The sequence below is a fragment of the Emydura macquarii genome, unplaced genomic scaffold (genome assembly GCF_026122565.2).
Source record: "Emydura macquarii macquarii isolate MOO-44397 ecotype Brisbane River unplaced genomic scaffold, CSIRO-AGI_Emac_v2 contig_1253, whole genome shotgun sequence".
Classification (NCBI taxonomy): domain Eukaryota; kingdom Metazoa; phylum Chordata; order Testudines; family Chelidae; genus Emydura; species Emydura macquarii.
The window spans coordinates 46,600,215-46,614,081 of record NW_027131390.1 but is presented as its reverse complement, the minus strand read 5'-3'; the positions used below and the strand labels follow the sequence as shown (position 1 = coordinate 46,614,081).

Here is a 13,867-nt window from a genome sequence, read left to right as displayed (position 1 = left end):
ACTAGGACAAAAAGGGGGGTCAGTAGGTTACAGAAGGTTGCAATAAGCCATAAATCCATTGTCTCTGCTCAGTCCATGATTTTTAGTCTAGTATAGTTATGAGCTCCTAGGCTCTTTTTTTGAAAGTGTTCCATCGTGCATTTAGCTGTGATACTAAGACTACCTTTTCCAAACCTGAAGAAGAGCTCTGTGCTGCTTGAAAGTATTTCTCTCTCACCAGCAATAAAAGAGATTACCTCACCCACCTTGTCTTCCAGATAAATTAACATTTGCAAGAGTAGTGCACGCTAAAAATTCAACAAGAGAAACTAAACTTAAAGGAGGTAAAACTACCAACACATAGGAAAGAAACTATCATTTGGTATACTTGAAGTATATTTAACTTAAGTTGTCCATTCAGTTACACAATTTTAAATAGATAATATTGTGGGATATTATACCATATCGGATATACTGGACATGTTTCAGAGTTTTCACTCTTTTTAATGAATTCTCAAGTTTATAATGCAAAATGTGTACTCATCTGCTTATTTCTGCATCTGATTTTTCAGTACTGCACATAAACAGATGTGCACATAGACAAATATACAGTGTTAATAAGAAACTCTTAAACCATATGGTATGCCTAAAATTAGAGTATTGCAGTTGTGTAATGAGAACCTTCTGTTCAGTAACCAGATTCACATGAAACAGCATCTGCCATGATATACTCTGGCCAATGCTGTCATTTCCTTGATCAGGAAGGTAAGCAGAAGTGAGAGACTGCCTTTTTGGCGCATCTTTGCCATTTAGATACCGTCTCTGCCTATGATCGATGCAGAGAGCCCGTCTTCTGATACAACAGTTTCAAATTCATCGGTGAAAAACAGTGGTTCTTCTTCGAGTGCTTGCTCATGTCCATTCCACTATAGATGAGTGCTCGCCTCCGTGCACGGTTCCCGGAACTTTTTTCCCCTTAGCAGATCCCGTAGGGCCAGCTCCTGCGCCCCCTGAAGCCCCACGCACATGTTGCGGTATATGAGGCACTGCTGGCCCTACCCCCCCTCAATTCCTTCTTTCCGCCCGTAATGGTTGCTGGAACCAGCCTTGCTCTTAGCAAGTACTATTCCCCTTATTTGAACTTGTTTGTTATTCTAAGTTAGTTTTAGTTAGTTAAGTGTTATTAAGAGTAGTTAGAGATAAGGCAAGTTCCTGCAGGGACTTAGAGCGGCCGGGCTATGTCCCGGTCGCCGGGATTCAAGCCGTGTGCCTCCTGCTGGAAGGCCTTCCCGCTTAGCAACCCCCACGACCACTGTCTTAAGTGCTTGGGGGAAGCACACAGAAAAGATAAGTGTAAGATTTGCAGGGATTTTAAACCGAGAACTCAGAAGGACCGAGAAATCTGTTGGAAAGCCCTGTTAATGGAGGCAGTGCTCTGCCCGGCGTCCGAGCCAGCCTGCTATACCTCGGCACCAAGCCACAACTCAGCACCACACAACATCGCCGGCACCGAAGAGGAGGAAGCAGCACGCAGAGCGTGGACACTCCCCTGCGCCATCGGTACAGGCAGGGTCGAGCACGGATATGCACCGGCCCTAGCCTGTCGAGTCTTCTCCGGTGCCTGCATCTCCAGTCAGGGAGCTTCCCCTGACTCCTGGGAGTGGGAGAGTGCCCCTGCTGATGCCGTCAACACCAGGGGCTTTTCAGGGGGCAAGAGCCTTGTTGGCCTTGCCTATGCCACCCCCTTCCCCCACCAAGGGAGAAGGGGCCGGTGTCATAGGGGAAACCCGCGTTGGGTCCCCTTGAAGGGTGGTGGAGATCCCCAGTACAGGGAGGAAGATCTCCTGTCAGATGGCCTCCGAGGGTAGAGCAGAGCTGCTCCCCCAGCAGTCGCTCCAGGTCAGTGTTGTCAAGCCGACCTACTCTGGCACGGGATGTTGAGTCTCCCTCTCAGCACTGACGTTGATCCCCGGCACTGGAGGCGGCACCCGGACAGCTCCCTTTCCAGATCCCCAGCATCGAGGAGTTCACCAAACTGCACAGAACCCGGTCACCGTTGGAGGACCTGGCACCAAGGAGTTTGCCTGCACCGAGGCGGCGCAGAATCCGGTCACCATTGGAAGACTCAGCACCGCGCAGTCCACGACACGGAACCGGGTCGCTGGAGTCCGGCTCGGCACTGAGGAGTTCGGAGCGGCGCCGACCTCGGTCACCGAAGGGGTCTGCAGGGCCGCACGGCAAGTGGCACCGGAAATCATTTGGTACTGAGGTGACAATCCAATACCTCTAGCTCTTCGGAGCGCATATCCGTTAGTCAGCCCCGCTCGTGGCGACGGAGACAGTCCTCTTCATCCTCCAGGTCAGAGGCAGCAAGAGGGCGGTCCCCTGCACAGAAAGGCGCCTGGGACCGAGGATGTGCATGGCTCTGCCGGTACAGCAACTCAGGGTCTCCCGGGGGCGGCAGTCGTCGGGAGAGCCAACACCCCACAAAGCGTCACAGCCTGTGGTGCAGTCAGCCCAAGGTTGGCCCCAGGGTCAATGGCCACAACAATGGCCTTATTGGGCCCCATGGGGTATCCAGATGGGGCCGGAGTCCCAATCCATCCTGTCATCGGGGGTGCAGACCATGCCTCCAGCACAGGAGAAGGCCTCGGCAGTCCTCTTCCTCCTCACCGAACGAGGCAGTCTCCTGGGACTACTTGGTGCCACTGGAAGATTTCAGGGCGCACCAGGAGGGTGCTCAAGAGGGTGGCCTCCAACTTGGGGCTGGAGGTGAAGGAGTTAGAAGAAGCTGAAGATAGCCTCTTTAATGTGCTGGCGGCGGCTGCCCCAGCGAGAGTGGCCCTCCCAGTCCACAAAAGGGTCCTTAAGATTGTAAAGGCCCTGTGGCAAACCCCTTTCTCGGTCGCCCCTACTTCAAGGATGGCCACGAAAAAATATTATGTCCCGGCTGAAAGGACTGAGCATTTGTTCACTCACCCCATCCTGGGAACGCTGGTGGTAGACGTGGCTAACCAGCAAGACAGGCAAGGTCATCCAGGGTCTACTCCTAAAAACAAAGATAATAAGAAGTTGGACTTGTTTGGGAAAAATGTTCATTCCACAGCAAGCTTGCAGTTCAGGATTGCCAACCATCAGGCCCTCCTGGGTAGATACAATTTCAACCTGTGGGATTCCCTCAGGTGGTTCGCCAAAGCCCTGCCCCAGGACCAGGCTGCAGACGTTAGCACCACTGTGGAGAAAGGAACCACGGTAGCTAGGGCAGTGCTCCAGACGTCCTGTGACGCTGCTGACTCGGAAGGCAGGGCCATAGCCTCTGCCATCTGCATGAGAAGGTGCTTGTGGCTGCAATCCTCGGGCCTGTCCCAGGAGGTGCAGCAGTCTATTCAGGACCTCCCTTTTGACAGGTTGGCCCTATTCTCCGACCAGACTGATGCGAAGCCCCAGTTTTCCAGGCGCCAGTCACAGCCCCAGGCGCAGCAGCAACCAAGGCCTCTGCCCAGGCCTTTTCGACCCTATAGTAACAGGGACAGGACAGGACAGGTGTTTACAAGAAGAAATCAGCTCCCCAGCTTGCCCTCAGCTCCCCAGCAGGGGCCCCCCAGGCGGTCGGGCAACCACTAAGTAGGTTAAGGCCCTTCTATCCCGAATGGGCAAAGATCACTTAGGACCGTTGGGTCCTTGGGATAGTCTCAGGGGCTATGCACTGTAGTTTACAGGGGAGTCGGAGATGCATATTAGACCTGCATCATCTAAACAAATATGTCAAATGAGTCAGGTTTCTCATAGTCTCCCTAGCCTCTATAATCCCTTCCTTGGATCCAGGACACTGGTATGCTGCTCTCGACCTCAAGGACGCATACTTTCATGTGTCTATTCTCCCCAGCCACAGGCGTTTCCTCCGTTTCACGGTGGCTGGCTCCCACTACCAATTTACAGTCCTGCCTTTTGGCCTATCTTCAGCCCCCAAGGGTGTTCACCAAGTGCATGGCGGCAGTGGCTGCCCACCTGAGAGGAAAAGGTGTGCAAATTTTTCCTTACCTGGATGATTGGCTGGTCAGGGGCAGGTCCGAGTCCCAAGTGCAGGAGAGCTTGACCCTCACTTCTCCATATGCAGCAGGCTGGGACTGCTCATAAACGAGCTGAAGTCCACTCTAACCCTAGTGTAACGCATAGAATTCATTGGGGTTACCCTGGATGCTTCCCAGGCCAGAGCCTTCCTGCCTCAGCCACGTTTCGAGGCAGTGGTCTCTCTCATCTCCCAGCTGCACCAATGCCCCACAACAACAGCCAGGCACTGCCTACAGCTGTTAGGCCACATGGCAGCCTGCATGTACGTAGTGAGACTAGCTTGCCTGAGGCTCAGACCGCTTCAGGCATGGTTGCCCTCAGTATATGTGCCGGGCAGACACCCATTGAACCAGGTGGTCACAGTTCCCCCGCCCGTCTTAGCCTCCCTAAACTGGTGGTGGATGCTCAGGGCAGTGATGAAGGGCTTTCCATTCAGGGAACTGGCCCCGTTGGTCACCCTAATTTACGACACTTTGGATGTAGGATCGGGATCCCACATCAGCGCCAACCTAAGCACTCGGGCTCTGGTCGGGGGAGGAGAGGTGCCTGCACATCAAAGTGAAGGAACTGAGGGCCATTCACCTAGCGTGCAAGGTGTTCCTCCGATTCCTGACAGGCCAAGTGGGGCAGTTGCTGATGGACAACACCGTAGTCATGTTTTACACAAACAGGCAGGAGGGAGCACATTCCTCGGCCCTCTGCAAGGAAGCTAGCTGTCTGTGGGACTTTGCCATGAGGCACGATTTCCACTTGACAGCCTCTCACCTCCTGGGAGTGAGGAACGATGAGGCGGATTGCCTCAGCAGGTTGTCTCTACTCTGCCACAACTGGTCATTGCACCCAGAGGTGGTGGCTATGATCTTCCAGAAGTGGGGCGTTCACCAACTGGACCTATTCGCGTTGACCTAGAACGCAAAGTGCCCGAGGTTCTGCTTGCTCCATGGTCGCGAGACTGAGTTGATTCCGACACGTTCCTCATGGACTGGATGGGAATCCTCATGTAAGCGTTGCCGCCCATTCTGCTCCTACCTAAGGTCCTGCTGAAAATAAAGAGGGACAGGGTGGACGTTATACTCATTGCTCCAGCCTGACTGAGACAGCACTGGTTCAGCATGCTGCTGGACCTTTCGGTCGCCCCACCCCTGGAACTCTTGAGGCGGCACGACCTTCTATCCCAGGACCATGGGCACCTGCTGCACCCGAACCTGGACTCCCTACACCTCACGGCCTGGAGGCTCTGTGGCTGACAGAAGGAAAGAGAGCCTGCTCAGTGCAGGTCCAATAAGTCCTGCTTGTCAGCAGGAAACCGTCTACACAGGTCATGTATCGGGCTAAGTGGAAACTGTTTACCTCTTGGGCGGAGTCCTGAGGCATTCTGCCCAGCCTCTGACCTGTACAGGCGATCCTGGAGAACCCGCTCCAGCTAAAGCTCCAGAGTCTGGCGCTGGCCTCGCTGAAGGTTCACCTGGCGGCCATTTCAGCCTTCCATCAGCCGCTAGAGGGGAGATCACTGTTCTCCATGTCGGTCAGGTTCCTCAAGGGGGTGGAGAGGCTTTATCCACAGGTCCGTGACCCGGTGCCTCCCTGGGATCGCAACCTGGTCCTCTCAAGACTCATGGGGACCCCCCTTTGAACCCATGGCTTGATTGCCCCCTGCTTATGCTTTCATGGAAGGTAGCCTTCCTGGGGGCCATTACCTCACTAGGCTCTCCGAGATTAGGGCCTTGACCTCAGAGCCCCCTTATACAGTATTCTATAAGGATAAGGTGCAGTTGAGGCCGCATCCAGTCTTCCTGCCCAAGGTGGTTTCCCAATTTCATTGTAATCAAGATATTTTTATCCCTGTGTTTTTTCCCCAAACAGCACAGTTCGGAGGAGGAGAGGAGATGGCATTCGCTGGACGTGAGACTATAACCCTGGCCTTCTACGTCGAGCGTACACAGCTCTTCCAGAAATTGACGCAGCTCTTTATCGCAGTGGCTGACCGGATTAAAAGATCACCTGTCTCCACTCAGTGCATCTCCTCGTGGATTACATCGTGCATCAAGTTCTGCTACGAGCAGGCGAGGGTGCCGCTTCCGGGAACCATCACAGTGTACTCAACCAGAGCTCAAGCCTCATCTACAGCCTTCCTGGAGAGTGTGCCCCTGCAGGACATCTGCAAAGCTGCCACCTGGTCGTCAGTGCATACTTTCATGTCTCACTACGCCATCTTTCAGCAGGCGACCGAGGACGCGGGATTCGGCAGAGCTGTATTGAGGACAGTTCACCAGTAACTCTACCGACCTCCAAAGATATTGCTTGTTAGTCACCTATAGTGGAATTGACATGAGCAAGCACTTGAAGAAAAAAACAAGGTCACTTACCAGTAACTGATGTTCTTTGAGATGTGTGGCTCATGTCCATTCCACAACCCACCGCCTGTCCCCACTGCCGGAGTTGGCAGAAAGAAGGGACTGAGGGGGCGTAGGGCCGGCAGCGCTTAATATACCACAGCATGTGTACGGGGTTCCAGGGGGTGCCGGAGCCGGCCCTATGGGATTTGCTAAGGGGAAATGGACCTATAGTGGAATGGACATGAGCAACACATCTCGAAGAACATCAGTTACTGGTAAGTAACCTTGTTTTTTCAACTCCCTGTATTTTGTTGTTGCCACTTCTCTAATTCTGTTCAGTAGTGAATATGCAACGGTTTATATTTTAGTTTATATGCATCATCCTTAACCCTGTCGCTCAACTTTGTCTCTAGCTGTTTGCTATAGTTGTGTAGTTAAAGCCCTACTTGAATCGTGGGATGATTTTCAAATAATTGCGGTGAGTTGTGGACAAGACATGGAAAGTCATAGAAAAGTAATAAGATACCTTTAGTAACAGTGGTAATTTGAAAAAGCCAGGGTAGACCTATTTAAGAAAAATTTGCTGGAACAATATAAACACTCAAGTATTATGTTATGCCTGCTAATTTTTTTGACAACCAGACATGTTGCTGCAACTGCATTACATTCATTAACAAAAAAAGTGACTGGTACAATATAAAATTCAAAAGTCTTATCACAACTGCTGTAGAAATGGAGTCCAGTCACTTTAGCATTTCACATTTTATAGACATTCAGTGTTAGTGCAGTACTAATTGCATACTCAAAATGCATACAAAATTGTGGACTGTGCAAAGTAAGCTAATGAAAATTAAAATTGTGTTGGAAACCTAATATTGCGGGATCCGCAATTTCCGTAAAATTGCAAATGAAGTAGGGCTTTGGTTCTAGTGACTTTTGACAAGGTGAAATGTAATAATCTCATGCTTGTTTTATTAATGGGTGGACCATATAGCTATTTGTATTATGAGCAGTTTCCACTAGGGTTTGAAGCTGATAGTATTTTAATTCTAGATACTTGCAAAACAAAAATGTAGCTTGATTCTTTAACAATATTGACCCTGAAAAAATTAAAATGACCTTTCACTTTCATCATGATGATTATCTCTTGGTTAGCTCAGTAGTGTAGAGTAAACAGGGCAATGAGTCCAGGAGTCAAGTATCAGATTCAGTGTTCTGAGTGAATGGACGGATGTAATTTCATTATTACACTAGAAGAGCCTGTGAAGATGAGTTGCAGTACTGAGAGGCTCGAGTACTTGGTACTGAGTTTTCTTAGTGACCACTGAAGAGTGGTGCTTTTATCATCATTGTTATGATTAGTAATGTTTATTTGTACTACCGTAGCTCACAGCATCCTTGATACTGTGTACAAATGTGAAAGGTTATTTTAATGTTTTATTCAATATTCTGAAAGCATCAAGCTACATTGGAAGATGCTCTCCTAGTCCCCAACAGTTTACAATCCGGGAACCATTTTGACAATTAGATTTGCATTGTCTCAAAATAATTCATTTATTTTTGAGGTAGTTTTAATGTGGGAGCACAGGGTTGAAGTGGTTACCTGACATAAAGTCTCATGTTTTAAAATTAAAACAACCAGTTAGAATTAACTGGCACTTAGTTTGCATGTTTAGCTCACAAAGCAAAGAATTTGACTGGCAGGGAAGCTGAACTACCCCCCACAACAGAGTTGATGCCTACCGGTGGGACATTGCTGCTTTCTGGGCTATAATTGGTTTGTGGCTAGATGGATGGTCTCCCATCTCCATTCCTACTTTTTAATAGCACTACACATTCACTTTACATGACTTCATATCTTTCCAATATCTTCCTTTTCTTTATTTATTATTTTGTATGAGAATAAACCTGGCTGGAATTAATCTAATTCAGCAAGGGAAGGGTGAATTCTCTAGTTAAATGCCCTGGGGATGGGAAGAGAGTTTTGATTGACTCATGGAAGCAGGCCAACTAAGGTGATGTGAACAGTCTCAAATTGTCCAGTGATTTATCTATTTTTGAACAATGGGGAGGTGAGGTCTTAACATTCCTTACTAGGGAGCTGGGAGAAACTATTTTAATTAGAGCTGCTCATTCATTTCATTTTCCAGTGAAACAGCTATCTGCCAGTCATCTGATACAGGGTGATTTAAGCAATAGGTTACATACACAATTTCATATTTGAGTTCCTTCAGATCTGTTGGGTCCTGGTCATTTACTACTGTTTAATTTATCAATTTGTTCCAAAACCTCTTCTATTTATACCTCAATCTCAGACTGTTCCTCAGATTGGTCACCTAAAAAGAATGGCTCATGTGGGATTCTCCCTCATATTCTCTGGAACGAAGACCCAATGCAAATAATTAATTTAGCTTCTCTGCAACAGCCTTGTCTTCCTTGAGTGCTCCCTCACCACTTTGATCGTCCAATAGCCCCACTGATTGTTTGGCAGGCCTCCTGCTTCTGATGCTTAGTTCTTGTGTCTTTTGCTAGTTGCTCTTCAATTTCTTTTCTGGTCTGCCTAATTACACTTGATTTGCCAGAATGTATTCACCTTTCTATTTTCCTCAGTAGGTTTTGACTTCCAGTTTTAAAAGGATGTCTTTTTGTCTCTAACCACCTCTTTTACTCTGTTGTTTAGCCATGGTGGCATTTTTTTGGTCCTCTTACTTTTTTAAATATTTAGAGTATACATTGAGTCTGAACTTCTATTGTGGTGTTTTTAAAAAAGTTTCCATGCAGCTTGCAGGGATTTTACTCTTGTGACTTTTCCTATTAATTTCCATTTAACTAGCTTCCTCTTCTTTGTATAATTCCCTTTTTGAAGTGAAATGCTTCCTTTGGTATTCTCCTCCCCCACCCCACAAACACACACACAAGGATTTAGCTTAACAAAGAGAAGGCTTAAGGATGTCTTGATTAGGAGGTATCTACTGAGGAATAAATATTTAATAATGGCTCCTTCTGTTTAGGAGAAAAGGATAAAGCATGATCCAGTCAGTAGCTGAAAGTTGAAGCTAGACAAATTCAGACTTGAAACAAGATATACACTTTTAACAGGGGGAGTAATTAACATTGGAACAGTTTACCAAGAGTCATGGTGTGGTCTCCATCACTGACCATTTTTAAATCAAGATTGGATGTTTTTCTAAAAGATAAATGCTAGGAATTATTTGGGGGAGGTTCTCTGCCTTATGTTATTCAGGTGGCCTAATAGCTCCCTTCTAGCCTTGGAATCTATTAATACATTTTAAAAATGTGTAAATATGCAAAATTGTGTACAAAAATGAGACATGAGGCTGTCCACTTAGATCAACCAAAATATATTTTGATGCATTTTACTTCTTGCATATGTTATGAATGTAGTAAAATTGCTAGAGCCCCGGTAATTAATTGCTTGAGCTCCGGCACCTCTTTCATTACAAATTAAGAACTGCTCAGGGGTGTGGAAAATCCATCCACACCCCTGAGCAACTACATAGCCCCTAGTGTCAACAACTTCTCCCATTGACATAGCTACCACTTCTCAAGACAGTGGAGTAACTATGCCAATGGGAGAAGCTCTCCCATGGGGGTAGGTAGCATCTTCACTAAGGCCATGTCTACACTAGAGAGCTTACAGCGGCACACCTGTACCGATGCAGAGTGTAGACATAAAGTGTTACAGTGCCGCAGCTGCAGTGCTGTAACTGTGGACAAATCCATAATCTCTTCAAGTCACTATCATCATCATCTTATATCAGCTTCTCCATTGCTGGAGGTTTACGATCAGGATAGCCCATTCTGTATGGTCCTCAACTAAACTTTTTGTGATTGAATAGTCCTTTTGATCCACCCATGATACCCCATAGTCCAGCCAAGATTTCTTATACCTTATGTTTTTCTGCTACCAGCTCTCCCTTTCAATGCCTGTAAACATGCATCGCCCACTGAAACTCTTGAATATGCCCTACAAATCAAATCTTTCTTTTCATAAGATTGCTAAAGTTTGCTGAGTTCCAGTCATCTCCAATACTAATTCATTGGTAATGTGGTCTATCCCAAGATATTTTCAGAATTCTTCTATGACACCATAATTCAAAGGACTGTAGTTTCTTTATTATTGATTGTTTGAATGTTCATGTTTTACAGCCATAACTTAACACAGACCATATGTATGTTTTTCAGCGTTGGAATTAAGTCTTCAGATTTATGTCCCTTCTCATCAGATGTTTATTTTTTCAGAATGTCTCATTTGCTCTTGCTATTTTAATGATGCTTCCTAAGTAGCAGTAATTTCTCATGTGCTGTATGGCTTTGTCAATCACTGGAATCTTGCATATTTTTCCCAGGATCCTTGCATGGCTCCCTAATTTTTGTCTTGTCCACATTTAACTTTATACTATTCTTTGCCATATTCCTATATAATCTCCACTAACTTCAACAGACTTTCTGAAGCAGCCAGCTACTGTTTTAGCTGCATAATGAAATTCATGCACCCACTTCCCATTCATCTTAATACTTTCTTCTCTTTCTTTGATTAATTTAATCACTTGCTATAAATGTTGAATAAAGTCAGTGACATTATAAAACTGTCTCACTTCTCTTTTGATTTCTGTTAGATTTCCATTTGCATCTCCCCTTCTAATCACTATCTGATTCCAATATAATTTTTATTACTCTGAGTTCCTATCCCTCAATCCCTACAGATCTAAGTACATTGAGCAATTTGTAGTGGTAGATTCTATCAAATGCTTTTTGAAAGTCAGTGAAACACAAGTATACTGTGCTCCCCAGTTCAGCTGATCTTTGTCATTTGAACTACAGGTTCATAATGGCATTTATCATGCATGCCCTTTCCATGTTTGTATTCTTGGTCACGTATTTCCTTCTCAATCTTTCCTTGTATTCAGTCTTGAACAACTTGCAAGAGTATCTGAGAGGCCTGCAATACTAGGCTGATTGTTCTGTAGTCTTTACAGTCCATAGCACTGTTCTTTTTGGGGATTTGATTACACAATGAGGTTGTAAAATCTTCTGTAATTTTCCTGTCTCAAACATATTTCAACTCAAGTTTTCATCCCTTATGCTTTTTAACAGTTCAGTTGGTATTACATCATCAACTAGTGCTTTTCCATTCAAAAGTCTTTATTGGTACCATGATTTCTGCATCCATTATTGGCAGGCTTACTTGGCTGATTCCTAGTTGAGGTTTTTCAGGCCATGATTATAGTCTCACCATCTCTCATTCTTGTCTTTAGGGTCTGTCAGATATTACCCATTTTTGTCCTTAAGGGTCATTTCTGTAATTAAAGTCACTAGAGCAAACTAATAACTTCTTGTTAGGAGCTGTAATAAATTAGCCTGAACAGTTAAAAGATAGCTTATTTGTATGGTAGTTGTGATATTGTGCAGTTGTATAGAAAAGAGGGGGAAAGTTATAATGTGGCAGGCGATCTGCTAGTAGTGAGTTTTATATCATTGCCCATTTTATTAAGGACTCTTTCCCACTAAAATGATAAGACCATAGCTACACTGTACATATGACACACATATACATAGGACTCATCCTAATAGTATGGGAATCCTGTCAGAACTGTACCTAGCTTGACAGGTGTCCATAGTAAAGTGTTACTGCAAGGATTCTAAATGTACTATTTTTTTCCATTAGCATTTGCTTCAATGTGAAAAATGCAGAGTAAAAGTAAGCCAATTTTCAAAGCAGAACAAAGACACTGTGATAGACATTTTTGCAAGACGTACAAATCAGAGAGAACTGCAAACCAACTCCTTTGAGTGCCTAACATGGAAATATCACCCCTCCGGAATGAGTTTAGTCCTTCCAAAACATATGGGCTGTAATTCTGATTCTTCTTTTCTCTAGGAGGACTTTCGGAATAAAGTTGAAGATTACATTAAGCGGTATGCAAGATGATGAAGGGCAACGGATGGCAGGACCTTGGATTTCATACTATAGCGTTGTCTTTTTAACTTATAAAACAACAGAAAATCCAGATTGTACTATTCCTGTGTCCATGTTGTACTGAAGAAGAAAACTAACTTCATAATTGTCCATGTTAAATGGACAGTTCAACATAAATACAGCAAGAAATTGTGTATGTTGGTTGAAAAAAGTTGTTTGCTTACTTTTAAAATGTTTGCTCTTCTGAAACTGTACTGTATAACTTGTTGATGAAATATGCTTGAGAGTTAAAAGAAATCACTATTGAAGTTGTACTACACTTTTCTTCTTTCCTAGTAAAAATAGTGATGTGTTTCTGGAACACTTCAAGTTGGCAATAAAATGGTCTCCCTCTGAACTAAATCACAGTACTATTGCCTTTGATGGAGCAGAAATAATGTCAACTTTCCCAAGAGTATCTAGTGCTTGTCAGAATGCATACAATCACCTCGATCTAAAACTGAAATTCTAATGATTATATTTAACCTAAGAACATTTTGGCACAAATTTGTGACTTGTACGTGGCTACAGTACTTTTAGTTTGTATTGTTTGTGCAAAAAGAGTTGAGAAACATAGCCTAATCCGTAAACTAAGTCTAAATGCATAGCATTAGACAAAATAAAGCATATATACTACGCAAATTCAACTTTTGAAAATAGGCCTTTCAGATCCAGCTGTGGTAAGGACATTTTGGAGGTTGTTGCATCAATTGGTGATGATGGAATTTGGATTAATTTTCCGGTGAATGACCCAGCCCTTAAGAAAACATACTGAGACCACATACAAGAAATACACACTGCACCCTTGTTATATTATTTCTGTGAGCCTAAGTTTTATTTATTTTTAATTTTTTTGGTAGTGGGAGGATGGTAAAGCTAAAGGAATGACATGCTATAATCATTCTTGTAAGGAGCTGTATATCAAAGAAGAGTAATGACGTGTGAAAGCGGAGATCATGCAGAGAATGCATTCTAAACAAATGGCACAAAGGATTTGGAATCAGTGCTGTGAAAGTGTGTTGTATTGTATACCAGAGCTCCCTATTACTCACCTGTGCTAATCAGAATGATGCTCAATATGCTGTTTGGCCCGGTGATAAATGAATGGGTATAGCCATAGACATCTAAATGCATTGCATGGTGGGAGGATAGAGTGGAAATGGATTCGCTGCAAGTTTTATAAATAGATGAACCAGTGAAATAAATGTTTGTGGTTTCATACATCTGGAGTGTGTGTCTAACACTTTTACATTGTACACCACCTGGAAGACTACTTGATTCTGTGTGTCACCTTAGTTTGTCATCACTGCTGTTTGTTAAATGCCAGTGAAATTACCCCTTGTCTATCCCCCTGGTTCTCAACCTTTCCGGACTAATGTACCCCTTCCAGGAGGCTGATTTGTCTTTCGTACCCCAAGGTTCACCTCACTTGAACTACTTGCTTACAAAATCCGACAAAAATACAAAAGCGTCACAGCACATGATTACTGAAAAATTGCTT

The 13,867-nt window shown here is 44.9% G+C and overlaps 1 protein-coding gene across 1 annotated transcript in view; it reads left to right on the top strand.

Annotated features, from left to right (window-relative positions):
* The window catches only part of UBE2F (ubiquitin conjugating enzyme E2 F (putative)), a 145,126-nt gene extending 131,539 nt beyond the window's left edge, over nt 1–13,587 (top strand). Inside the window, exon 10 of the mRNA XM_067548693.1 lies at nt 12,289–13,587. Within this exon, the coding sequence (XP_067404794.1) occupies nt 12,289–12,339 (51 nt within the window). The 3' untranslated portion in view covers nt 12,340–13,587. The remainder of the gene's footprint in view (nt 1–12,288) is intronic.
* Nucleotides 13,588–13,867: the final 280 nt, after the last annotated feature.